The sequence below is a fragment of the Oryza sativa genome, chromosome 1 (genome assembly GCF_034140825.1).
Source record: "Oryza sativa Japonica Group chromosome 1, ASM3414082v1".
NCBI lineage: Eukaryota > Viridiplantae > Streptophyta > Magnoliopsida > Poales > Poaceae > Oryza > Oryza sativa.
This window is the reverse complement of record NC_089035.1, coordinates 36,186,547-36,214,214: the sequence shown is the minus strand read 5'-3', so window position 1 is coordinate 36,214,214 and position 27,668 is coordinate 36,186,547. Positions and strand designations below refer to the sequence as shown.

The window sequence follows — 27,668 nt, the reverse complement described above, 5'->3', positions numbered from 1 at the left end:
GCACGTTACCATTTGATTTACATAAGTGGTATTGGGAAAAGCCACATAAGCAATTTCCTTTTCTTGGATCACTCTTTTTGTGTAGCCTTCGGTGAAAGTAAAAAAAAAAAGTGGCCCTTAGATGAAAGTTAAGGTTACCGCAAGGCTATGAGATGCTTATACTGTTATAACTCTTTTGGAACAGAATTTTCGAAGGACTTTTCCACGAATTAAATTAGTTCGTGTAAAAATCCGTTAAAAATTATGCGTTCCTAAGGGTCAAGACTAAAAACAACGCATTAGGCATGTACTAGTAGATGATTTCTGCAAACTCAACAGCCAATTGCAATGGGAAAAAATATTAATAAGCTTTCAATGCATCAATTGGTGGCGCGGGTGCACTGTTCAATGCCGCCTCTGCTCCTCATGACTGGGAGAAAGTCTTTATAACCGTGGGAAGGCCGGAAACATGCATGTACACACGACAAGATTTGCACTTCTCGTTTTTAATACAGAAATGATGACGCCATAGGCTTCCAAATTATCAAACACAAATGATGTACGCAAACCAGCCCCCAACATACCAACGCGAGAAACAACATGCTATCAACAACGGCGTCGTCGACAAAATGCGGAGGAAAATCAGGTGGAGAAAAACAAATAGAAGAAAAAACGCACACGGAACGCTCAAATACTATAGGCCACTTGTGCCTCGGCTCACGTTGACCTGCCTTAGGCCACCGTTCTCACCGGCTGGCAGGCTCGCGCGCCATTGGTTCATGCCGATCACGTACTATCTCATCTTCCCACTCAAATTCCACGTCCACCAACCGCCGCTTCGCCCTTCGCTGCTGCCGCTGGGCTCCAAACTATTTTTAAGCGCGTCCCGCGTCGCCAGTGAGCCGCGTCGCGTTGCACGGATTATTGCAATCGATCCAAACAATCACGTCGGTCGACGAGAAGAAGTGAGTGATGGCGTCGCCGACCCGGCCGGGGCCGTACATGCCGCGCCCACCGGCGGTGCCGGAGTGGCTGAACACCGGGGACAACGGGTGGCAGCTCGCGGCGGCGACGTTCGTCGGGCTCCAGTCGATGCCTGGGCTGGTGGTGCTGTACGGCAGCATCGTGAAGAAGAAGTGGGCCGTCAACTCGGCCTTCATGGCGCTGTACGCGTACGCGTCCACGCTCATCGTGTGGGTGCTGGTCGGCTTCCGCATGGCGTTCGGCGACCGGCTGCTCCCGTTCTGGGGGAAGGCCGGCGCGGCGCTGACGGAGGGGTTCCTCGTGGCGCGCGCGTCGGTCCCGGCCACGGCGCACTACGGGAAGGACGGCGCCCTGGAGTCGCCGCGCACCGAGCCGTTCTACCCGGAGGCGTCCATGGTGCTGTTCCAGTTCGAGCTCGCCGCCATCACGCTGGTGCTGCTCGCCGGGTCGCTCCTCGGGAGGATGAACATCAAGGCGTGGATGGCGTTCACTCCGCTCTGGCTCCTCTTCTCCTACACCGTCTGCGCCTTCAGCCTCTGGGGCGGCGGCTTCCTCTACCAGTGGGGCGTCATCGACTACTCCGGCGGATACGTCATCCACCTCTCCTCCGGCATCGCCGGCTTCACCGCCGCCTACTGGGTAAGATAAGCTCTCGCTTCCTCTACCATTTGCAACGTACGGTCGGTTGGTTAATTCTGGTCATTGCCTGGTCGGATTTTCTTCACAACTTTTGGTTGTTCGGTTTGTCACGACCCGCCGGGGTTTACTTTTCCGGTGCGCGCTCACGGGTCAGGACTTACACGAGTACTTGCACCCGTACATTAGCAGTACATGTGACGTGTGGACTTTGTGGTGAAACGTTCGGGGCACGCGGTCGCGGGAGCACGGAGTCGTCAGCGCCCGGGGTAGACTAGTCACTTGCGTGTATTGATCGAGTGAGACGTGTTTTGGACATGGACGATGGTGAACTAGTACTATGGAAAGAAACGATTCGATGTAGCTTAGGCTCGAGCCTAATTTCCTCGTACCTGCAAAAGTACATATATAGACGAGTTGCTAGAAAGAAAAAAAAAAAAAACAGTGCTGGCTCAGCTTGCAGAATCCAGATTCTAGAACAGTACGTGGCACGAATCTCGACGGCGTTAAGTGTTAACCACGTGACGGCGATTAATAAATACTTTTTTTGTGACAGGTGGGGCCGAGGCTGAAGAGCGACAGGGAGCGGTTCTCGCCGAACAACATCCTCCTCATGATCGCCGGCGGCGGGCTGCTGTGGCTGGGCTGGGCCGGGTTCAACGGCGGCGCGCCGTACGCCCCAAACATCACCGCGTCCATCGCCGTGCTCAACACCAACGTCAGCGCCGCGGCGAGCCTCCTCACCTGGACCTGCCTCGACGTCATCTTCTTCGGCAAGCCCTCCGTCATCGGCGCCGTGCAGGGCATGATGACCGGTCTCGTCTGCATCACCCCCGGCGCAGGTATCAGCTGCTTCCTGCTAGCTTTGATCAATTCTAGAATCCAACTAGATTAGCAATTTAGTACTACTACACTGTGATTAGCCAGTTGCCATTCACATAGTTTCATTAATGAGGTCGTTGAATTGGCCATTCGTTAATTAATTCAGTTGGATTAACGAACTAGTTGTGTGATGGCATGCAGGTCTGGTGCACACGTGGGCGGCCATACTGATGGGCATCTGTGGCGGCAGCTTGCCGTGGTTCTCCATGATGATCCTCCACAAGAGATCGGCGCTGCTCCAGAAGGTGGACGACACCCTCGCCGTCTTCCACACCCACGCCGTCGCGGGCCTCCTCGGCGGCTTCCTCACGGGCCTGTTCGCCTTGCCGGACCTCACCGCCGTCCACACCCACATCCCTGGCGCGCGCGGCGCGTTCTACGGCGGCGGCATCGCCCAGGTGGGGAAGCAGATCGCCGGCGCGCTCTTCGTCGTCGTGTGGAACGTCGTGGCCACCACCGTCATCCTGCTCGGCGTCGGCCTCGTCGTCCCGCTCCGCATGCCCGACGAGCAGCTCAAGATCGGCGACGACGCGGCGCACGGGGAGGAGGCCTACGCGCTATGGGGAGACGGCGAGAGGTTCGACGTGACGCGCCATGAGGGGGCGAGGGGCGGCGCGTGGGGCGCCGCGGTCGTGGACGAGGCGATGGATCACCGGCTGGCCGGAATGGGAGCGAGAGGAGTCACGATTCAGCTGTAGTGGTGGTAGAGTGGGCATTTTGTCGCAGGCTTTGCCGCACTGCAGCTAAACTGGACGTTGACCATACGATAATTCTCATCTCGTACAGGTAGATCTTGCAACTAGCAAGATGGAGTAGCAGATATTACTAAACACATATGCTTCATTATTTTATTTCTGGAGTAAATCAAGATTCGTTTTGGGGTAGTGGTAGATATTTGCAATCTGATGCAGTCAGTATGCAATGTGTCCTACCCTGGGAGTCCCAATAGATAAACAAACTTTTGCCAGCATTGCACACAAGCAAACCTCACGGTACCATGGTTTCAGTGGAATCTACTGTAAATTGGTTTTGCTTAGTTAGCTTGGACAGGTCTGAGAATATCTCAAAACTGTAGAGTACGCGACCGCACGTGGACGCCTGATCTGAGTCTGAAGAACTGCAGAAGCAAGCCTGAAGACAGGCCAGTGCAAACTGAAATATGACAGCCTAACAGATCACCGAAGCAATTCATCACTTGCATCATTCGATAACATTGCACAGGCAGTGTTAGCAATAGGCGTCAAACTTCTTGCATATACACAACAATCGTGTGCCTGTGAAAGGAATTTAGATACCTGATCTCACAAGTTAACGATACAATGAGAAAACGCAATCCGAGGCTAGTCGAATTGCTCCCAGTCGGTGTTTATTTGTGTGGAAGAAACCCGTGGTGGGGGTGCATTCAAGCTGCCCATGCCATTGTCGAACGTCTCCCACTGCGTTGTCACTGAAACAGATTTGTTTTGATCGCTGAAGGGATTGGCATTTCTTGCCTTCAGCTTATCCAACGTCTCCACAAGACCTTGGACACGGCGTACCTGCAATGCAAGTCATCGTTATTGTGAGGGTATGTACAGCATACAATGCCTCCAGTGACTATTACTTTATGACAACAAAAAGATTTTGCAACAGGGACCAAACCCGTGGTCAGATGGTCATAGCAGCAACAATTATTCAGATATATTACCGTCAAGCAACCAAACCAACTCCATAAAATTCAAAAGGGCAAAATAAGGATTCTTTAAACTGAAGAAACAAATGAATTTTGACTTTATTAATATGTTACAATACATATAAGATGTTCTACCGATTAAGCTTGGCTCAACAATGTTTTTGAAGCACCCTGCGCATGCTGACCATTTCACTGGTCTTGTTCTTCAATATAATAGGGCAACAAAAAAGTGAGGAAGCTACAAATAGCATTTCACTCTTGACCAACAAAGGTCCTAATCTGGCAAAATTCTCTCGAAACCAACACTAATAAATGGTTATAAACCTCAGGTCTATCCCATATCAGACCAGGCATTTATTAAGTATAAGCTCCAGCAGGTTTTGCATTAGAAGCTGGATTCAAACCACACAGCCAAGTTAAAATAGTTTTGTGCTATACTGGTTACAAGCCTAAGGCTAAATGGACCGTCTTAATGTGGAACTGCTCAAGCCACACAACTAGTTCATTACCCATAACCAAGAAAATAATCATTGGAGTACGGGGGAAGGTCAAAGTCAAACAAAGAAACTAGAATTAGTCCTGGAAGGAGTTGGGAGACACCCTTGTGATGCAAATGAAGACTATAATTGATTCAGCATAGCAGAAAATAGCTAAATGGCAAGCTTTCTTTACTAGATGTGCCGTATGTATTGTCTTTTCATGGCTTTTAAGCCATGGTCCTATAAAGGGCATTAATAAGATTTATCATTACAGGGTAGCAATGCTACACTACATGGTAAGGAACAAAAAAATTCCATCATCAGCATAGATGTATGTTGATTCATCAGGAAAATTCCATCATCAGCATAGGTGTGTGTGGTTAAATTTTAGTAAATAAAAGGAAATCAGGTTTGAGTAATAGTATGTGATAGCTATTTATCAACAGAAAATAAACCATTTTGAAAGCTTAGGATGACCAATATTTCAGCACCAGTACTAGTAATTGAATTTGTATTATATGAGATAAGCCATGACCAATCATGTTGAGATGTATAATGGCCACTGTACCTCAGCCTTCCTTTGTGCCCTTGCTTCTCCCTCTGCCTCTATGCCATCAAGTTTCAGCAGCTCCATCATAAGAAGCTCCGTCAAGACAACAAAATCTTTATCCTCAATCTTTCTCCCTGCAAACACACTCTTCTCCAAATCACATACCTGGTAATAGAACAAAAACAAAAACCGTATCAGCATCAAGATATAAGAAGAGTTAATGTTTAATGGAAGAGGCTGGAGAAACATTATTCCTTCACCTTGGCAGAGAGTCTGTCAACTTCAGCTCTTACACGGCCAACAGCCTCACAAGCCTTCATCATGCTCTCATCCATAATTACTGGCTCGGCCCTCTGCTCTACATTGGCAGGGGCAGGCTTCTCAAGTAGAAGAAGTTTTGCTCCATCCTTGACCCCAGCTGTATGCAGGAACTCATTGTCACTCTTCTCCTTCCCACGGAAGAAGAGCCTCTGCCTTTCAGGCTCTACGCCAGTTGCCTGGGTAAGGACCCCCTTCAATTCACCTTCATACAAAAGAGTGAACAATTAATCCTAACTACATATCAAAGCAATGGAAACCAGTTCCTTCTAAGGAAGCAGATCATGATGTACTGCTTCTGCGAACTACTCCAAAAATTCGATAAGAGAAGGCTTCTTTCAAACGTTGAACTATATAACATTGAGCTTCCATCTGTACAGAAAATGATAAAATAGTGTAAATTTAGTAAATCACACAACCTCAGTTGAGCCAGTATGTGCACCTATTTAACGTCATGAATGAACAGGAGTGTACTAATACAATACAACGGTACAACAGTTTTAACGTCATGAATGAACAGAAGTGTACAAATACAGCGGTACAACAGTAATTCAGTGTGGGCCTAATGGTGGACGGATATAGCATGACGCACAGACATGTCGTCAAATATACACTTAAAAACTAGTATATTTTTGTCGCCATATACCTAGGTACATCTGCTTGCCACAGTCCAAGAGGATATTATAGTTAAAAGAGCAGGACCATAATCCATCTGCCTGCCCCCTGCCACACAAGCACATAGTATTGCAATGCTTTTGTTCTGAATCTAGATTTGCATCCAATTCGATTCACGGAAAAGGAGACAAGGACGATGTGATCTTATTAACTCCTCGACGAATCGCCGGGTTGACTGGTCAAGATCCGTAGCTCAAGTGCAACATAGCAGATCGAGCATGGTGGTCGCTGCTGTAACTAACCGGGAGCGGCAATTCGTCGTGCACTTTCCGGGCAAGCGTTTGAGCTTGCCTACATCAAAAATACTAATCGAAACATAACCGATCACAAGGCACCCTCGTTGCAATCGCCCACGGCGAGTTTCACGAGGAGGGAGGAGGCGAGGATCATACCGAAGGTGGAGTGCGCCGGCACGGCGACGTCGCGGAAGGAGGCGCCGTGGGAGACCCTGAGCCTGACGGCCGGACCCGTGTCGCCGTCCCTGCGCTGCACCAGCATCCCGCCAGGCCGGACCTCCCACTCGCCCTCCGCGTCCCTCCCGCCCGATCTGCCTCCTCCAACGCCGCTCATCATCGCCGACCCCAGCCGCCTTTATGGCGCCCCTCTCCTCCCCCCACACGACCCCACCGATTCGGTCGCGGCGAAAGCGACGCGCGGCCGGAGGGAGGAAGGGATGGAGGGAAGATGAGGAGAAAAGGAGGATTTGGTGGCGCGTGGCTTTTGCGAAGGGTGGAAGGCTCCCTCCCCGCGGGGTTCCTTCCCCTCCGGAGAAGCAAGAACAGCCGCGCGGCAGTGGCGGTAGAGCTTGCTCGCGAGCGGCAGCGGCAGCGAGATTTTGCGAGAGCTGTTTTTTTTTTTTCGCCAAGTACAACTTTGGATTCTCGCGAGGCCGCAGGGGGAAACAAAGGAGGCTCGCTGGCGTGGAGGCCTCGTCTCGCGTCGCGTGCTGCCTCCGCTGCGGATAGGACGGGAGAGTTCGCGGTGGGGTCGGTCGACGCCTCGCGGGGCGCGTGGTTTTTGGGCCCTCGTGACACGTTTGGTTCGTGAGAATGTGAGATCGCTCGCGGGACGGCTCGGTGCGGTGCGCCGCGTGCGCCTACTGGTATCGCCGAGTCGAACTCTCCACAGCCTCCTCGGACTAGCGGTGCAGATAAGTCCACGATTCGGTTGCAGATTTTCTTTTTTCAATTAACTCCCATCTGAAACCTGAATTTCCACTTGTACGTACAGGATAAAATCTCAGCTTTGTTCATAGCTGCCGTTCACCTGATGATTAAAAAAAATGTGGTACTAACGAGGAGCTGTCGTGATGTTTGGTGTGCCTAATCCTTGTCTTCGATGGCCAAGGGTAAACGTCGTAATTAAGGCCCACAAAGGCACAAACCGTGATTACGCAATGATAGCAGACTTTATGGTACGGCTAACATGATGGTATGGTTGCGCCGACACTAGATGGTAAAGTACTGCAATTAGCGGTAGTAAGTAGTGTAGTACCACTACAGAAGTACAGTACTAACATTGTTAGGATTTTGCAGTTGAGATGTGGGCCCTGTGAGCTAAATTATGAGGCCCACAAGACAGTGTAATGTCCTCGCTGGGAAATGGAAGCGAAGCCGGAAGCGTGGCAAGGCCCCAAGGCCGGTGGCAGGTCGGTGATAGACTAATTAAATTAATTAGTACTTGACAACCATCCTTTTTTTTAACTTACGGAGGACTGCTAGACAGCCATCTGATGCATATGCTCCGAGGAAAACCAATGCATGCATGTATATACAGCTAGCTAGCCCACATTTACGTTCTCAGAAAGTAATTAATTCCAATATTCTAAAATATACATAGCCCTTTAAATTTTAGCAGCATAGCTGATGAGGACATCCCACACTATTACCCGCTGGCAGAGACGCTAAAGTCGAGCGGCGACCGTGTGAGCCTCTGAATAATCCCACATTGCTTAGCTTGGGAGGAGGAAGCCACCTTAAAAGGGAGAGCCACCCTTCCCCTATTGGACTAGTCTTTTAGGAAGATTGGGCATTTCCCCGAGTGGGTGTGCCTATGAACTGTTGGGGTCCGGGTAACCTTAAGTTATTGGGCCTCGGCCAACCCCACCTGGGGGCGGAAGGGACTAAAAGGCTGGGCGGGACTAAAAATATCTTTAGTTAATATTCTTACCAAGATAACTGGAAGCCCCAACCGCTAAGAATCCTAGTGAACCTAGAAAAAGAATACAGGCCCAGAAAAAATTACCTCTTTTTCGAGAACCTTTCAGAAGTTCTAAAAGATTTTGACTTTACTTTTTTTGATTCTGAATATTCTTACCAAGATAACTGGAAGCCCCAACCGCTAAGAATCCTAGTGAACCTAGAAAAAGAAAGCTAAGAATCCTAGTGAACCTAGAAAAAGAATACAGGCCCAAAAAAAATTACCTCTTTTTCGAGAACCTTTTAGAAGTTCTAAATGATTTTGACTTTACTTTTTTTTATTCTGAAATCGCCTTCGCCAACTAGATACTCCTGTAAAATAGTTGGTTAGATACATTAACTTTCTATTCAAAAAGCGGAAGGGAGGGGGGCGGGAAGGGACTAAAAACATCTTTAAGGGAGGGGGCGGAAGGGACCAAAAACATCTTTAGTCCCGCTTTGAAATCTAAATTCGGGCGGCTGGGCGGAAGGGAGGGGGCGGGAAGGGACTAAAAACATCTTTAGTTCCGCTGGGCAGAAGGGAGGGGGGCTTTGAAAGCTAAAGTCGGGCGGGAAGGGACTAAAAACATCTTTAGTCCCGCTGGGCGGAAGGGAGGGGGCGGGAAGGGACTAAAAACATCTTTAGTCCCGCTTTGAAAGCTAAAGTCGGGCGGAAGGGAGGGGGGGCGGGAAGGGACTAAAAACATCTTTAGTCCCGCTTTGAAAGCTAAAGTCTATTAAGGAAGGGACTAAAAACATCTTTAGTCCCGCTTTGAAAGCTAAAGTCGGACGGAAGGGAGCTAAAGTCTATTAAGGAAGGGATTAAAAACATCTTTAGTCCCGCTTTGAAAAAGTCTATTAAGGAAGGGACTAAAAACATCTTTAGTCCCGCTTTGAAAGCTAAAGTCGGGCGGAAGGGAGAGGGGCGGGAAGGGACTAAATAGTCCCGCTTTGAAAGCTAAAGTCGGGCGGAAAGGAGGGGGGGTGGGAAGCGTCTTGCTTAGCTTGGAAGGAGGGCGGAAGGAAGGGAGGGGGGTGGGAAGCGTCTTGCTTAGCTTAGTCTTGCTTAGCTTTGAAGGAGGGCAGAAGGGAGGGGGGTGGGAAGCATCTTGCTTAGCTTGGAAGGAAGAAGGGGGATTAAGGAAGGGACTAAAGACATCTTTAGTCCCATTTTGAAAGCTAAAGTCGGGCGGAAGGGAGGGGGGGTGGAAAGCGTCTTGTTTAGCTTGGAAGGAGGAAGCCACCTTAAAAAGGAGAGCCACCCTTCCCCTATTGGACTAGTCTTTTAGGGAGATTGGGCCTTTCCCCGAGTGGGTGTGCCTATGAACTGTTGGGGTCCGAGCAACCTTAAGTTATTACTTATTGGGCCTCGACCAACCCCACCTGGGCCCTTGTTTAAGGGGGTGGGAATGATGAGGACATCCTCCACTATGGGCCTCAGCCAACCCCACCTGGGCCCTTATTTAAAGGGGTGGGAATGATGAGGACATCCTACACTATTACCCACTGTAAGGGCATCCTCCAATATTAAGGAAGGGACTAAAAACATCTTTAGTCCCGCTTTGAAAGCTAAAGTCGGGCGGAAGGGAGGGGGGTGGGAAGCTTTGAAAGCTAAAGTCGGACGGAAGGAAGGGGGGTGGGAAGCGTCTTGCTTAGCTTGGAAGGAGGAAGGGGGGTGGGAATGATGAGGACATCCTACACTATTAAGGAAGGACTATTAAGGAAGGGACTAAAAAACATCTTTAGTCCCGCTTTGAAAGCTAAAGTTGGGCGGAAGGGAGGGGGAGGACGGGGGGGTGGGAATGATGAGGACATCCTCCACTATTAAGGAAGGACTATTAAGCGCTTTGAAAGCTAAAGTCGGGCGGAAGGGAGGGGGAGGAAGGGGGGTGAGAATGATGAGGACATCCTCCACTATTAAGGAAGGACTATTAAAGAAGGGACTAAAAACAATTTTAGTTCCGCTTTGAAAGCTAAAGTCGGGCGGAAGGGAGGGGACTATTAAGGAAGGGACTAAAAACATCTTTAGTCCCGCTTTGAAAGCTAAAGTCGGGCGGAAGAGAGGGAGGTGGGAAGCGTCTTGCTTAGCTTAAAAGGAGGAAGGGGGTGGGAATGATGAGGACATCCTCCACTATTAAGGAAGGGAGGGGGTGGGAATGATGAGGACATCCTCCACTATTAAGGAAGGGACTAAAAACATCTTTAGTCCCGGTTTGAAAGCTCTATCAACCGGGAAAAAAATTGGCATAAGCGGGGTGGTTGCACGCGGATCGGATCAATACAATCTCCTCCTCTCCTTTTTTAACTCATCTCCTCACAGAGTCACCCTTATCTCTTCCTCTCCCTCCTCCCTTCCTCTCCTCCTCTCCCCCCTCCCTCCTACCCACCTCCCCACCTCCCTCTGCAACGAAGGGACGCGGAGGGCCGGGCGAGGCAGCGTGGCGCCGCGCTGGCGGCTGGCGGCCTCGCGGCGGCGGCCGAGGACGCGGCAGGTGGCGCGCGGCGGCTGCCGGCCGGCGTGGTGGCGCGGCGCACGGAGGGCCGGGCGAGGCGGCGCGGCGGCGTGCTGGCGCGCTGGTGGCGGAGCCGGGGACGTGGTGGGCGGTGCGGCGGCGGCCGGCGTGTAGGATCGAGATGTCGACTAGAGGGGGGTGAATAGGCGATTTAAAGAATAAATAACACCTAATCAAATCTAACCTAAGTTGCTAGTCCACCGCTCAACCACAAAGCCACCGCACGCCCCCTTCGTCAAGGGGTGGGCAAGGCGGGAGCCGGCCCACGGAGAGGACTACCCAAGCCTCGATCACTCGGGGTAGTTCTTCCTTCACTCCGAAGGTGGTGAACTCCAAACCACTCACAAACCGGCGCCGGGCCTCCTCCACAATCTTCTCAGAGAGGTCACCAGGCAACTCCTCCACAAGCCGTCTAGGAGGCGGCAACCTCCAGGAGTAACAAGCAATGACCCGGTGTTGAGATGATCAAGTGCCACACTAGCTCTACAATAGAAGCAAATGCACTTGACTCTTGGCTAAACAACCCTCTAACACACTAGATGGATGAACACAAAGCTCAAGTGAGTGTGAGAAAGGTGCAAGGAGTGTATGCAATTGAATTGGGTGCCAAGAGAGCCCCCTTGCTGCTGGTGGGGAAGTATTTATACTCCCACCCACCAAAACTAGCCGTTGGGGGCGAAATCCCCCAACTCTGTGCTCTGCCGGTCTGACCGGAGGTATGTGGCCGGTCAGACCGTGCTACTCTGCAACGGCTAGAAAACTAGCTGTTGTAGCCCTGTCAGAGGGCCCCATCTGCCTGGCCGGTCAGACCGGCATGGGGTGGCCGGTCAGACCGGCCTCGGCTCGGTCTGACCAAATATGGCTCCGTCGGCTCTGTATCGGCCATCCCGAGCAGCACCATCCCGGCCTCCAGGGGGCCGGTCTGACCGCGCAAATGCCGCCGGTCAGACCGGCCTTATGCTCCGGTCAGACCGCCTTCTTGCGGCCGGTCAGACCGGCCAGGGCACGCCGGTCAGACCGCCACTATGTGGCCGGTCTGACCGCCCCTGGTCAGGCCGAACCCAGTGAATTTGCAAGTGAATGTATGTGTGATGAAAAAGAGAGCACAAATGAAAATGCAATGACCTAATGTGGCAATTGTAATCATCTCTTTGCTAGGTCATTACCCCTCTTAATAGTACGGCGAAACTAAAAATAAACTAGCAAATTTGATCGCCTTACACCTCGATCAATTCTAAATTAAAGCGCTAGTTTTACCGTCTTCTTTCTCTTTGCTTTGCGCCGTCAATTTTAATCCATCGATAATCATCCATGCGCACATATGATGTGGACCTAACTTAAAATGTATAGCTCAAAGACAACGGTTAGTCCACAATTAGCGCTTGTCATTAATTACCAAAATTAACACCGGGGGCCTAAATGCTTCAATCTCCCCCTTTTTGGTAATTGATGACAAACACCACAAATATATATAATCAGACATATAGCACATGGACATATATTGTATTGACAAGCAAAAGCTCCCCCTAAACATATGCATAACAATCACAAATAGCAAATATGGAGCCAATGCACAATTCAATTTCACATTTCAACATATCACAAACACAAGAGCAATATCTCAATGTGAACTTAAAGAAATATTCATCCATGGGCATAAGATGGTCACAAATATATCAATGTCACACCAACCATCCATCATAGCAGAAGTTCACATTAAGACCACATAAAGGGCTCACAAATAAATATAGGCTATTACAAGACCACGAAGGGTCCAAATGACATAGAGAACAACAAAACGAAAAAGGAACACACAATATAGAGTAATAGCCCATACCCATACCAAATATAGCCCAATCCTCCTTAGCCTATTAAATATGAGGTGACTAACCTCACTACTACTAGTCCCAACCCACAAAACATAAAACACACTATTCTCCCCCTTTTGGCATCAAGCACCAAAAAGGTCTTCACTCTTGTGGAGGAGAAGGAGGACGCGCCGAAGTGGAAGGATGAGAAGCATCACGGTGGCGATGATAGACAAAAGCTTGGGTACTCTCCAAGGTTTGGACTCGAGAATCCAATACACCCACCCTAGTATGCAATCTTCCCACCGAAGTATTCAAGTTGCAAACATCGGTGCGCAAGCCACGAACATCCTCATGCAATGCTTCATGCCCGGTGGATAAGCGTTGAATGCTTTCACTTAGGGTATTAATAGCCCCAAGGACCGGGTTGAAGAAGTCATTGGGTTGCATTCCAAAGTAGGCATATTGTGGATGGAAAAAAAAACACTTGGATCATACCCTTGAGGAGGAGGGGGGCTGCACTTGAGCTTGCACCTTGATCGAATGTTGGTTGGCGCACACGAGGAGCTCTAGGGGAGGAGAGTTTGAGACGAGGCTTGTACTCCTTATGTTCTTTTAAATTGTGACCAATTTGTCCCAACTTGCTTTGAATCAACCTCATTATGTAGGGAGCATAATAGATTCCTTGTCCAAGAGTCCCCTTTGAGATGGCAATCTCCTTCATCATAAGGTTGATAACATCAAACCGACGACCATCCATAATGGCATCAATAACATGCCAAGCAACTCCGCGTATGTCATCATTGTTGCCGCCTCTTGGGAGGATGGTGGCCCTTACTATGCGGTTGATCACACTTGGGAGAGCCCTCAAACCCGCCACCTTGCCATATGTGTGCCTTCTCCCTTCTTCATAAAACTGAGAAAAGTGATCAATGGGGAAGGGGTTGTGGGTGTGCTCATCATGAAGGTCATCCCCGTTGTTGAAGCGAATGTGCAAGAGCTCCTTGAATTCATGGCGGTTGATAGAGCATCGGAGGGTCCCCGACATCCACTTCATTGCATCACAATCGCCGGACACCCATACGGTGGCATAGAATTGCCGGATGAGATCTTCATCAAAAGGTTGCTTCATGGTGACAATTCTATCAATCCCAACGGTCCGGAACATCTCTTGCAAATTCTCAAACTCCGGTGTCTCACCAATGTGCCTCCAAGAAATCCACTTGTGCTCGGCGAAGGCTTTGTTGGCATACACTTGTGCATACACGGACTTTTGGAACCGTGTATGAAATCTTGGATCATTACAATCGTTAGGCCTCCGGAATTGATCATGATGACGGAGGATAGTGTATTGTTGAGCATTCCTCAAATTAAGCACAAATTGGATGGAGGAATCGAGAGGACTCCCATCATCACTTGCCTCATCATCTTCACCATTTCCACTCCCATTGTCATCACCATCATCACTTACTTCCATCTCATCACCCTCAACATTTTCCATATTGTCATCATCACTTTGAACATACTCATCTCCGCTTGATTCCTCATTCTCACTGACGGGATCGGGCGTGGGCTCACGACGACCATGGCGAGTGCGGGGAGGCATGGCTGAAAAACAAGGAGCAAAGGATGGATAAGCAACAATTTTAGAAGCCACATAGTGAAGAGGGAGGAATGGGGGTGCTGCCTGTCAGGGGCGGTCAGACCGAGAGCCAAGGCCGGTCAGACCGATGGCCAACGGCCGGTCAGACCGACGGCCATTGGCCGATCAGACCGGTGTCTCACGGCCGGTCAGACCGACGGCCATAGGCCGGTCAGACCGCCGCTGACAGTAGCACAACCGAATCCTTCCACAATCCACACAAATGATTCTAAAAATTGCTAGGACAAAGTTCCACAAGATTGGAACATGAACATCAAGGTGTAGGTCTATTTCATAGAGATTGAAGCAATGGGGGAAACTACCCTTAACCCTAGAGATTTAGATAGACCAATTTGAGAGCAAAGCACAAGAGGGAGAGTGATGTACCGGTTGAAGGAGTTGAATCACACCAAGAAACCACCCTCTATTGGTGCAAATCGAAGAACACCTCTTCCTTCACCTAGTGTTCCATGCCATGGATCACAAACTCAATAAGAACTCAAATCAATCCATGGAATAGAGAGAGGAAGAGGAGGAGATTCACTTACGGTGTAACCGGAGTGATTTTGACGGTTGAACCGGATGGATTTGGTGGAGGGAGGTGGCTAGGGTTTGGGAGAGGAGAGAGGAGGAGTTTTTTCGAGTTGGAGAAGAGAAGAGATGAGATGGGATGAGGAGGGGTCGGGTAGAAGGAGGATGAGGAAGAAAGGATAAAGTCCTGGGCCCACCATCCTAGGCCGGTCAGACCAGCTTTACGCGTCCGGTCAGACCGCCGGGTTGCAGCCGGTCAGACCGAGCCCTAGTGGCCGGTCAGACCGCTGCCACCAGGCCGGTCAGACCGCGCATATAGCGCCGGTCAGACCGCCTGGCCCCCCAGCCGACTGTGCACAGCCCTTGCACAGTTGGCTGCCCCCACTCAATAAATATCAATAAAATTTTGATTTTTGGAGCAATTTTGAAATGTGTGAGTTGAAATATTGCCAACCATTCATAATATTTGAAATTTATGAAGATTTGCAACAAAACTCACTTGAGTGCTAGGAGGTGGCCTTTTATGGTCTATAGGGGTTTTTGGACGAATTTGATTTTCAAACAACTTTTGAAATATTTGGTTTTTGAATATGATTTGAATACCTAAAACATTTCAAATACTCCTCTCTACCAACTTTGTTTTGAATCTTTTCTCAGATTCCTTCTCAAACTCATTATGGGGTTTAATCTCATTTTGGCCAAAAACAAGAATCTAGATTCTTCAAAAGAGAGCCAAAATGGCATTTTTCGTTCAAAAATCATTTTTCTAGCAATGTGAGGCTTGGAAAACATATAGGGACCCTTTTGAAACATTTTCCAAGAAATAGTTTTCAAATTTCATTGATTTTGCAAAAGTTTTGACTTATGTTGACTTGGGCATTTTGAAAAACACTACTAGCACTTTTAGTTGATTTGCTCACATATAAAAGGAAGTAGAGCACATGCAAGAGTCCAAAACTCCCCCTTAATGTGACATGCTCCATTTTCACAATGAAGAACCAAATGGCAATAAGTCCAAAGCATAAGAGCAAATAGGAGCAAATATACAAAATGCAAAAGAAGCAACCATAGTGCACCATCTCAAACCACATTAGAGAAATCTATGACATTTAACTCATTCCTCAACTTACAAAAGCGGGTTTCATCAAGAGGCTTGGTAAAGATGTCGGCTAGTTGGTCCTCGGTTCTTATGTGGCTAATGACTATGTCACACTTGGCAACATGGTCTCTTAGGAAGTGATGGCGAATGTCAATATGCTTGGTTCTAGAATGTTGGACCGGGTTATTGGCTATTTTTATGGCACTATCATTGTCACATAGGAGTGGGGTTTTGGTGAAGGATATGCCATAGTCCAACAAGGTTTGTTTCATCCAAAGCAATTGGGCACAACAACTACCCGCCGAAACATATTCCGCCTCGGCGGTAGAGAGGGCTACGGAGTTTTGTTTCTTGGATGACCATGACACAAGGGATCTACCAAGCATTTGGCAACTACCGGATGTGCTCTTTCTATCCACTTTGCAACCGGCATAATCTGAATCGGAATAGCCAACAAGCTTAAATTTAGCACCTTTTGGGTACCACAAGCCAATAGTATAGGAATGCTTTAAATCCTTTTCACGGCCACTAAGTGACACTCCTTAGGAGCGGCTTGAAACCGTGCACACATGCAAACACTAAACATGATATCCGGCCTAGATGCGGTAAGGTAAAGCAAGCTACCAATCATGGAACGATAAAGCTTTAAATCTACCGGTTTACCTCCCTCATCAAGGTCGAGATGTCCGTTGGTTGCCATAGGTGTCTTGATGGGCTTCGCATCCTCCAAACCAAACCTCTTGAGTAGATCCTTGATGTACTTGGTTTGGCTCACGAACGTCCCATCCTTGAGTTGCTTGATTTGAAGTCCAAGGAAGAAGCTCAACTCTCCAATCATGGACATCTCAAATTCCCTAGACATCATATCACCAAATTCCTTCAACTTGTGTGAAACCTTGCGCCACCAACCTTGCCTTGTTTCTCACCACCAATCCACTTTGTTCCTAAATATCCACTTTGTCCCTATGACATTGTGGTCTCTAGGTCTTTCAACCAAAGTCCACACCTTGTTTCTTGCAAAGTTGTTGAGCTCTTCATGCATAGCATTCATCCAATCCGGATCACAAAGAGCTTCATCTACATGTTTTGGCTCAAGACAAGAAACAAACGAGTAATGTTCACAAATCGAAGCGACACGAGATCGAGTTTGAACACCCTTACTAATGTCACCCAACACTTGGTCAATTGGGTGATCCTTGGAAAGAGCGGTGTGTATTCTTGGAGGCATAGGTGGATCTTGTGCCTTCTCCTCCTCCACTTCAACTTGAGCTTGACTTGGCGAAGCGGAAGTAGATGGCTCATCTTGAGTGGAGGTGGATGGCTTGTCTTCCACTTCAATAGACTTGACATCTCTAATAGACATGTTCTTCATAGCTCTCATCAAGCCTTCATCACCTACAACATCCAAATTCTCGTGCCCCTCTTGGGAGCCATTAGTCTCATCAAATTGAACATCGGCGGTTTCTTCCACAATACCTTTGTTCTTGTTGTAGACCCGGTATGCCTTGCTATTTGAGGCATAACCTAGAAGAAACCCTTCATCACACCGACTTTCAAATTTGGTTAGTCTAACACCATTTCGGTAAATATAACACTTGCAACCAAAAACTCGAAAATAGGCGACATTTGGCTTCCTCCCAACAATTAGCTCATAGAAAGTCTTTTTCAAGAGACGATGCAAATAAAGTCTATTGGTTGCATGGCAAGCGGTGTTTATGGCTTCCGCCCAAAAAGAATCGGAAACACCATATTCATCTAGCATAGTTCTTGCCATCTCAATCAATGTACGATTTTTCCTTTCCACTACACCATTTTGTTGAGGTGAGTAGGTAGCGGAAAGTTCGTGTTTGATATGAAGATCATCACAATAGTCCTCGATATTGGTATTCTTAAATTCGGAACCATTGTCACTTCTAATTTTCACAAGAGTGCAACTAAATTCATTTTGGGCCCTTTTTGCAAACTTTTTGAAAAACTCGGCAACAATAGACTTATCATGCAAAAAGAACACCCAAGTATAGCGAGAATAATCATCAACAATCACAAGACAATGACTATTACCACCAATGCTCTTATAGGTTGTTGGGCCAAACAAATTCATATGCAAGAGCTCCAATGGTCTAGATGTGGACATGATACTCTTAGTAGAATGAGAACCTGCAACTTGCTTGCCGGCTTGACAAGCACTACAAAGCTTATCTTTCTCAAACTTCAGATCTTTCAAGCCCACAACTAGATCACGTTTTGAAAGTTTGCTCAATTGATTCATGCCAACATGAGCTAGCCTCCTATGCCAAAGCCAACCCAATGAAGTTTTTGCAACTAAACAAGTTTTCAAATTTGCTTCACTAGAATTGAAATCAACCAAATAAAGATTTCCATATCTAAAACCTTTGAACACACAAGACTTGTCAAGAAGGCTAGAAACAATAACTTCTTGTGGGAAGAAGGCACATGACAAGCCAAGATCACAAATTTGAGCAACCGAAAGCAAATTAAAATTTAGAGATTTAACAAGAGAGACATTTTCATTTGACAAATCATTGGAGATAACAATTTTACCTAACCCAATTACCTTTCCTTTGCTATTGTCTCCAAATGTCACTTTCTCTTGTTCATTCTCTCCTACTTCAAATGTGGTGAACATAGCCCTATCACCGGTCATGTGTTGAGTGTATCCACTATCAAGCACCCAATGGCTCCCACCGGTGCGGTAGTTCACCTACAAAAGAAGATCAAGCTCTTTTAGGTACCCAAACTTGTTTGGGTCCTTGGAGGTTAGAGACCAAAGCTTTGGGCACCCAAATGGCATTCTTTTTACCACCGAGTATAGGGGAACCCACATATCTAGCAACAATACTACCATCATAAGCCTTCCTAAGCATATAATGAGAATCGAACATGCATGTCTTAGGAGGCTTACCACCGGGGCAATCACTCACCAAATGCCCAACCTCACAACACTTGGAGCAATACTTACCATTGCTCTTGACAAAACGAGTGGCATGGTGAGAAGGTTTCTTACCCTTCTTTGGAGTGAATCCAAGTCCCTCCTTGTTAAGGATGCACCGTTGCTCACTCAAAATCTTGTCAAGAGTGTTCTTACCCTTGAAGCATCTCTCCAAACTCTTGTTGAGCTTAGCCACTTGCTCCTTAAGCTCATTGTTCTCAACAATAAGTGAGGCATCACAAATAGAAACACAAGAGCTAGAGCTAGAGCTAGGGCTAGGCATATCCATAAGATCATCCCAAGAGGTAGAAATGCTAGATGATGCAATATGAGCAATATGGCAAGTAGCACTATCATCAAGCAAATCACAAGATATGCCAACATCAATGTGAGCTCCATGTTGAGTAGTGGAAAGGAGGTTGTCATGAGCTTCCTTAAGCTTCTCATGAGAAATGGTGAGTCTCTCATGAGAGGTCTTTAACTCCTCATACAAGACCTCCAAAGAAACATGATCCTTCTTTAGGGCCTTGAACTTGACAATCTCCTTCTCACTATAAGCATGGAGCTCCTCAAACATACTCACAAGCTCATCATAGGAAACATCATCACAATCATCATCACTCTCACTATCACTAAGGGATGTTACCTTAGAGGAGCCCTTTGCCATGAGACAAAGTGGAGCGAAGAGTGATGGAGCCTCCTTGATGGGAACAACGGCCATCTTCTTCTTCTTGGAGCTTGCATCATCACCACCTTCTTCCTCGGACCCGGATGAGACGGAGCTCTCCTCATTTGAGTCCCATTCCCCGATGAAAGCCTCAATCTTCTTCCCTTCCTTCTTAAGCTTCTTCATGAGCTTGTAGCCTCCAGTCTTCTTCTTGGATGACTTGTCTCCATCATCATCCTTGGAAGGGCACTTGGAAGCAAAGTGTCCCTTCTCACCACACTCAAAACACCTCAAGTTGGAGAGAGTCTTGTTGGGTCTTCTATTTCTTCTCCTATTTGAGTTGGAGCCCCTTCCTCTCTCCTTTCTCCTTCCCAAGAGATCATTGAACTTTCTAGCAAGAAGGATCATCTCTTCCTACAAGTCCTCATTGACTTCATTCACCTTGCTCTTGCTCTTGTCTTCAACTTTGGCTTGGAGAGCAACGCACTTCTTGGAGGGTGAGGCTTCCTCCATCTCCTTCTTCAACTTGTACATGTCATTGGTGTTGATCTTCCCCAAGAGGCTTGCGGGTGTCATTCTTGACATGTCGGAGTTGATGAGCATGGTGACAAGGGTCTCATACTTCTCCGGTAGGGCTCTAAGCATCTTTTGGGCAACCTCAAGATCGGTGTAGTTTGCCCCAAGCCCCTTGAGATCATTCACAATGACATTGAGCCTCCCATACATGTCATTCACACTCTCATGAGGCAACATGGAGAATGTCTCATATTGGATCTTGAGGAAATGAAGCTTGGCATCCTTGTACTCACTTGTACCCTCATGGATCTCCGCCAACTTGTTCCAAATCTCATATGCGGTCTCAAGGTTGCTCACTCTATCGAACTCCTCTTGGCTCAAAGAGTTGAACAAGGCATTCATGGCTTGGGCATTGAGTTGGAGGTTACGGTGATCACTCTCCGTCAAGGGTGTGCCGGTGATATCAAAGCCTACATCCACAATACTCCAAATATGGAAGCTCATAGCTTTGAGGTGAGTAGACATTTTAATTTTCCAAGTGGAGTAGTTTGTGCCATTAAACATGGAAGCCTTCCCTACATGGTTCACCTCGTTCGACATCTTCTCTCTAGGCGGTGAAGCCCAATCAAGAGAGACCAAGCTCTGATACCACTTGCAGGATCGAGATGTCGACTAGAGGGGGGCTGAATAGGCGATTTAAAGAATAAATAACACCTAATCAAATCTAACCTAAGTTGCTAGGCTTGGTGAGGGTGAACTCTAACTAAGCAACTAATTTATGTTTTGCAAACCTAGGGTGATAGTGGCTCAATTATATCTCTAGGAAAGTAAATTGCACAAATGTAAATGCGACAATCAAATGAGACAATGAGACAAGAGATTTTTCACCGAGGTTCGGAAACTCGCCGGTTTCCTACTCCCCGTTGAGGCGAGCCCAACTCCACCGCTCAACCACGAAGCCACCGCACGCCCCCTTCGTCAAGGGGTGGGCAAGGCGGGAGCCGGCCCACGGAGAGGACTACCCAAGCCTCGATCACTCGGGGTAGTTCTTACTTCACTCCGAAGGTGGTGAACTCCAAACCACTCACAAACCGGCGCCGGGCCTCCTCCACAATCTTCTCGGAGAGGTCACCGGGCAACTCCTCCACAAGCCGTCTAGGAGACGGCAACCTCCAGGAGTAACAAGCAATGACCCGGTGTGGAGATGATCAAGTGCCACACTAGCTCTACAATGGAAGCAAATGCACTTGACTCTTGGCTAAACAACCCTCTAACACACTAGATGGATGAACACAAAGCTCAAGTGAGTGTGAGAGAGGTGCAAGGAGTGTATGCAATTGAATTGGGTGCCTAGAGAGCCCCCTTGCTGCTGGTGGGGGAGTATTTATACTCCCACCCACCAAAACTAGTCGTTGGGGGCGAAATCCCCTAACTCTGTGCTCTGCCGGTCTGATCGGAGGTATGTGGCCGGTCAGACCGTGCTACTCTGCAACGGCTAGAAAACTAGCTGTTGTAGCCCTGTCAGAGGGCCCCAACGGCCTGGCTGGTCAGACCGGCATGGGGTGGCCGGTCAGACCGGCCTCGGCTTGGTCAGACCGTCATCGGCTCGGTCTGACCGAATACGGCTCCGTCGGCTCTGTATCGGCCATCCCGAGCAGCACCATCCCGGCCTCCAGGGGGCCGGTCTGACCGCGCAAATGCCGCCGGTCAGACCGGCCAGGGCACGTCGGTCAGACCGCCACTATGTGGCCGGTCTGACCGCCCCTGGTCAGGCCGAACCCAGTGAATTTGCAAGTGAATGTGTGTGTGATGAAAAAGAGAGCACAAATGAAAATGCAATGACCTAATGTGGCAATTGTAATCATCTCTTTGCTAGGTCATTACCCCTCTTAATAGTACGGCGAAACTAAAAATAAACTAGCAAATTTGATCGCCCTACACCACGATCAATTCTAAATTAAAGCGCTAGTTTTACCGTCTTCTTTCCCTTTGCTTTGCGCCGTCAATTTTAATCCATCGATAATCATCCATGCGCACATATGATGTGGACCTAACTTAAAATGTATAGCTCAAAGACAACGGTTAGTCCACAATTAGCGCTTGTCATTAATTACCAAAATTAACACCGGGAGCCTAGATGCTTCACGGCGACGCGGCGGGCGGTGCGGCGGTGGCTGGCGAGGCAACGGGCCGTTCGTCTTCTTTCTTTTTTTTTTGTTGAGAATCTGTGATTCGTGTCACACCCTAATCTGATACCGCCGTACAACGGCACCTGACAGGAGCGTGTCGTAGGGAAAACAACGTGAACCGCTTCCTACGAAACCGCGATCTCGGTACCAGTCCCAGGACATAGTGCTGGTACCCACGGTGACTCCCAGAGTCCAGCTGCCCAGCAGCACAACAATCTGCTTCCACTCGGGAAGCCTAATCTATGATGCCCGCAGACATCCCGAATCACACAGATTCGTTTCTGACCACTCAGATCGTCCATCTGCCACATAGGCTGATTCTGGTTACGATTCCCACACCACAACAACTTTTCACAAAGCACAGGCAAACAAATCTACGCAACGGGAACCACCTCACATCCACCCATGACCGTGGGCACGGCTGTTCGAACAGTTAGTTAACCTCTGCAGAGGGGGTACACTTTACCCACACGACACGAACTTACTCCAGACACTGGCCGGTGTCAGAGGTTCGCGACAAAGCCTTTCCCAAGCCGACCCAGGGATACCTCATGCCACATAGAAGGATCAAATCCTCACATAAACATAGGCCATTTTAGGCGTTCACAATTCAAACTCCAACCACCTCGATCGGTAATTCAGCAAGCTTCTCGTTCTTGCATTACCAGGAACCCGGTTTGGCTCCAACCGACCCCGCCCCGGCGTTCCCAACTATTGGCATGCGAGGTTTTCCTGAACCGACTAGTTACTTAGCCAGGGTGTCCCATTTCACCTTGTGGTTGCACTTTGATTATGTTCGATGAGTTTCCCACAGGAATCGGTCCTTATATGCGAATACGGGACAGTGCCACATAGGCACAACCCCCGCATCGCGAGTTTTCAAAATTCATTTTGTTTTCAAACACACCGACACCACATGTCGGGTTTTGAAGGCTTCACAAACCTATTTCCCATGTTTTCGACAAACAACGGTGTATGTGGGATATTTGGTATACGCGCTCAGAGAGCACGAATACCGAGGTACCACAAGGGTGGAGCGACAAGGAATCAGGGTAGTACGACCTACGGAAATTAGTGCGACTACTGGGTAGGTCCGTCGGTTTGGCACGCAAACCGAGGCCAAGCAAGTTAAGTGTGTGATTCTAATAATGCAAGTTGCAAATAAAATAATAATGACTTTTCAATTATAGGGGCAATTGATCAAAGGGTGACTTGCCTTGCTCAAGGTCTTCACGAAGCTTCACGAATCTTCGGGAAAACCCGCGATCGACGAAAAACCGATAACCGCAACTATACGCAACAATCGAAAACCTAAACAAGAGACCAAAAGAAAGATCCTATTTAGACTAATTAGTAGTGCCATTAAATAGATCTCAATTTTATGAAAATACTGGAAGTGGAACGGAGTCAATCGGAGTTGCGAATTGGGTGATATGAATTTTTAGAAGTTTAATTGGAGTTTCTGGAATAGGAGAAATGGTTTATGAAATTTATAATATTCTCAAGAATATTATTGACAGTCATTGTCACGCGGGACCAAAGGAAATGGTTTATGGGATTTTGGAATAAGGAATTGATTTATGGGACAAAGGAAAAATGATTTATTAAATCCCTGAAAAAGAAAAGGATGGAGGGATGTTAATTGGACTTGGGCCGAGCGAAGGGACGCGGCCCGAAGAGATGCGCGGGCGCGGCCGAGGCGAGCGGGCCGGCGCGCGGGAGGGAGGCGGCCCAAGGCCGAACGAGGCGCGGCCCACGCGACGCAAGCCGGTGGACGCGGTCCACCGTGCCGGGCGCAAGGTGGGACCCACAAGGCGGCGACACGGCTCACGCGAGCGGGGTGCACGCAAGGCGGCGCGTTGGATCGGTGGACCGGGAGACCTTTGACCGGTCTCCGCGGGGCCAGGCGGCTGAGGTGGCATCCACATGGATGCCACGTCGGATGGGGAAGGGAGAGGAGGCCGGGCAGGCTAATCCGATGGCCGGCGACGAGCGACGTGAACCGGCGAACAGCGGCGAGGTGGATTGGGGGGGTAGCACCGGAAGAGAGAGGAGGCCAAGGGGAATCGATTCAATGGAGCGGATTAGCCGGGGGAAAAACGACGGCGGCTGGCGGCGGCGACCAATCTCGCCGGCACGCCGACGTGGCCACGCGCGAGAAGAGCGAAGGGCGCGCGGGCTCGGGCTAAGCCGAACCAGTACGCGACCGCGATGCGCACGCGGGGACGCGGGACCCGATGGTCACCGGCGGCGCACGCACGGCGGCGTTAGGCGGCGGCGGAAGCGGCGACACGGCGCGGAGACAAAGGAGAAGGCCGGCGGCCTTGGGGCAGCCAGGGGGAGGTCAAGGGGATCCCCGGGAGCGTGGCGGCGAGAGGAATCGACGCGAGAGGAGCCGACGACGGCGGATTTCGACAGCGATCGTCGGCGGCGAGCAAAGAGGGAAAACTTCACTGGGGCAACGGGGGTTCGATTCGTTGGAGCTGGAGCATCTACGCGAGGTCGCGAGCTCATTCCACCGGTTGAGAGGGCACGGGCGACGCCGATAGAGGCCGGCGACGGCGAGCGACGCCCGGGACAGAGCAAGGGCGCGCGGCGAGATGTGACACACGGCGGCGGGCGCGGCGCGGCGTGCGACAGGGGAAAAGGGGTTCGGTGGGGAGCTCACCGACGAGAGAAATGGAGTCGGCGGCGCGGATGGAGTCGCGGCGAGGCGGACGCGACGGCGGGGCGGCGCGGCACCGAGAGGGCGCGGCCGGGGAAGAACAGATGGAGAGGCGCGAGGATGGGGGCGGCGCGGAGCTCCTCGTCGACTCCTCGTGCTCGCAAGTTCCCCGACACGCACGACGGCAGAGGAGGGCGAGAACGACGACGAACGGCGAGGCGGCAGTGGTGTGATGGAGGAGAGGAAGCGAGAGGTATGGGAGGGGGTGTGGGTTTTATAGGTGGCGATGTCAGTTTGAGAGAACCGACCTTGGGGCGGTCAAGGAGATGAGGCGGGTGGCGCGAGCGGTCAAGCGGCGCAGAGGTGGTGACGCCGGCGGTGGTCGGGGAAAGGGAAAAAAAGAAGGGGGGAAAAAGGGGGGTTGGTCCTTTGCCATATTGAGGAGAGGGGAAGCAGCTGCTTCTCCCATTCTTGGACGATGCGGCGTGGAGTGGCAGGGGCCATGGATGACGTCGGCGATGACGGCGGCGGTCGGTTTGTCATGGAGCGGGGGCAAGGCGGCAGCTCGTGGCGTCGGCGGCGCAAGGGCTGATGGCGGCGGCGTTCGGCCGGTCGGCCACCTCTCGAGCGAGCGCGCGCGACGCGGGGGTGCAGCCGGATTTCGAACGGCGGCGGCGGGAAATCGGCGCTGAGGAGAGGGAGAAAGGAAGCAGAGAGAGAGAGCGAGGAAAGAGAGAGGAAGAAGAGAGGCGATGCCTCTCTCTCTCTCTCGGCGCATGCAGCGCACGTGCGGGGAGGAGGTGAAGCGGGCTGAGAGGAGATGGGCTGGGGAAGAAGAGTCGGCCCACTGAGCCAGAGGGAGGTAAAATAGACTTTCACAGAGAAGGCTGATTTGGAGAGAATTGGAGTTTGGATTTGGATTCAAATTCGATATTCGAACTCGAGGGTTCAGGGAGGAATCAAGGAAAGCTCAAGATAGGGTTTGGTATTTTTCGGAATTGGGAGCGAGTGTTTAGCGAGGATTCAAAGGATGCGACTGAATTTCGGAATTTGATTTGGAGACTTGAATCGGAAGAGGAATTTGAGGTGGAGGATTTTGATTTCGATGAGAGGGAACAATGTGATTTGAGATGAGATCTTGGCACGACTTAGACTCTCACACAAAGAACGAAAATTTTCGCAATTAGGATTTTGCCGAATTAGTTTTTAACGCCTCACGAAAAGCGGAGCGTTACAATTCGGGTCTGAGACGATTTGTGTGTGATATGAATATGTGATGTATTTGTGATGAATTTTGTAGAAGTTGTGATGTAATTTTTTTAAGATTTTGTGATGTATTTAGAGATATTGATTTGAGAATTTGGAGACTATTCGGGGATGATTGATTTGGGATTTTGGGATGAGATAGAGTGAATCAATATATTAAAAACAATGAAGAAAAGAATAGAATAAAGTAGCAACCGATCTGTTACCAACCGGGACTAAAGAAACACCAACCAGGACTAAAAATGGATTTTTACTCTCGGTTTTTTCATTCGGGACTAAAGATAGCGATCTTTAGTCCCGGATTCATAGTCCCGGTTACAGGGGGTTACGAACCGGGAGTAAAAACTCCTTCTCCACCAGTGTCTTTTAGGGAGATTGGGCCTTTCCCCGAGTGTGTGTGCCTATGAACTGTTGAGGTCCGAGCAATCTTAAGTTATTGGGCCTCAGCCAACCCCACCTGAGCCGGATTGTTATCAATAGCCTTTAAATTTTCTTTTATCTAAATCGACTATGATCATCTCTTATTATTAAATAGATAAAACTAAACGTCTAGCTCTATCGATTTGACTGCATGGACCAAGCGGAGCCATAACAAAACTGAGCTCGTGCTGTGAGGCCTCATATAAATATACAACGAGCTGGCAACTTATGAATCGAGTCTTCCTCACCGGAGAACACAAGAATCTTGCATAATGCAAAAAAACCGAAGCATAATATGAGTTGATGCATGCAGAAGTACATATTAGGAGCAATTATAAATTTACCGCTGTTTAAATTATTGTTGTAAAACTGTCATTTGAATACTTGTAAAAACTGCCATAAACTACCACTCGTGTGGCATTTTTACAAAATATCAAAAACAGTGGTTGGCTTGCAAATGCCCCTAAATATTATGGTCACGTTGCTTTCATGTTTGGGATTTTTTTTTATTAATTAGGATAGCCCAACATGATGACGGGTTAGCATTTGTGGAGATGAGGGAGTCGTCGACTCGAACCATTTTACGTGGCCTACACGAGTCAACTCGCCACTGCATATGGTCTTAGGAAATAGCAACTATGAATTTTACAGTATTTTAATAACAATTTAATGGAAGTGATATATTTTTAAAAATATAAGATTTTTTATATATCTGAAATAGAAAATCCGGAAGAAATATACCTTAGTCAGTATAAACTGTGTATCTTTGCAACTGATGAGTTTAAGGGCACTTACGTCCAAGTCCAACAATGTGTCAATGTCACCTAGCTAGCATGTGGTCGCTTTGTATTGCCATTTTATAATGAAAATCCTTTTAGAGATAGTGATAAGAGGAAGGCGTTGAGGGTGCCCGCTAGTGGTCCATTTGGAACGTACTCCTTCCGTCCCAAAATAAGTGCAGTTTTAGTACTATTTATGTTCAACGTTTGACCGTTTGTTTTATTTAAAAAAAGATTATGATTAGTATTTTTATTATTATTAGATGATAAA

At 48.8% G+C, this 27,668-nt stretch overlaps 2 protein-coding genes across 2 annotated transcripts; one reads left to right on the top strand and one right to left on the bottom strand.

Annotated features, from left to right (window-relative positions):
* Nucleotides 1–773: 773 nt before the first annotated feature.
* Nucleotides 774–3,466, top strand: LOC4327433 (ammonium transporter 2 member 3-like). Its single transcript, NM_001409100.1, has 3 exons — nucleotides 774–1,602; nucleotides 2,156–2,441; nucleotides 2,623–3,466. Exons 1-3 carry the CDS (start codon nucleotides 952–954, stop codon nucleotides 3,177–3,179), a joined length of 1,494 nt encoding a protein of 497 aa, NP_001396029.1. The 5' UTR covers nucleotides 774–951; the 3' UTR covers nucleotides 3,180–3,466.
* Nucleotides 3,467–3,609: 143 nt separating this feature from the next.
* LOC4327432 (BAG family molecular chaperone regulator 4) lies at nucleotides 3,610–7,049 on the bottom strand. The gene is made up of 4 exons (NM_001409101.1): nucleotides 6,568–7,049; nucleotides 5,443–5,705; nucleotides 5,201–5,347; nucleotides 3,610–4,019 (listed from the first exon to the last, which is right to left on the bottom strand). Exons 1-4 carry the CDS (start codon nucleotides 6,746–6,748, stop codon nucleotides 3,822–3,824), a joined length of 789 nt encoding a protein of 262 aa, NP_001396030.1. The 5' UTR covers nucleotides 6,749–7,049; the 3' UTR covers nucleotides 3,610–3,821.
* Nucleotides 7,050–27,668: the final 20,619 nt, after the last annotated feature.

Excerpts from the sequence above, each read along its gene's own strand:
- LOC4327433 (NM_001409100.1), top strand. The coding sequence starts at position 952 with ATGGCGTCGCCGACCCGGCCGGGGCCGTACATGCCGCGCCCACCGGCG. Across the intron at positions 1,603-2,155 it reads GCTTCACCGCCGCCTACTGG|GTGGGGCCGAGGCTGAAGAG; the intron begins GTAAGATAAGCT and ends TTTTTGTGACAG. Across the intron at positions 2,442-2,622 it reads CTGCATCACCCCCGGCGCAG|GTCTGGTGCACACGTGGGCG; the intron begins GTATCAGCTGCT and ends GATGGCATGCAG.
- LOC4327432 (NM_001409101.1), bottom strand. The coding sequence starts at position 6,748 with ATGATGAGCGGCGTTGGAGGAGGCAGATCGGGCGGGAGGGACGCGGAG. Across the intron at positions 5,706-6,567 it reads GCCGGCGCACTCCACCTTCG|GTGAATTGAAGGGGGTCCTT; the intron begins GTATGATCCTCG and ends TTTTGTATGAAG. Across the intron at positions 4,020-5,200 it reads GGGCACAAAGGAAGGCTGAG|GTACGCCGTGTCCAAGGTCT; the intron begins GTACAGTGGCCA and ends CTTGCATTGCAG.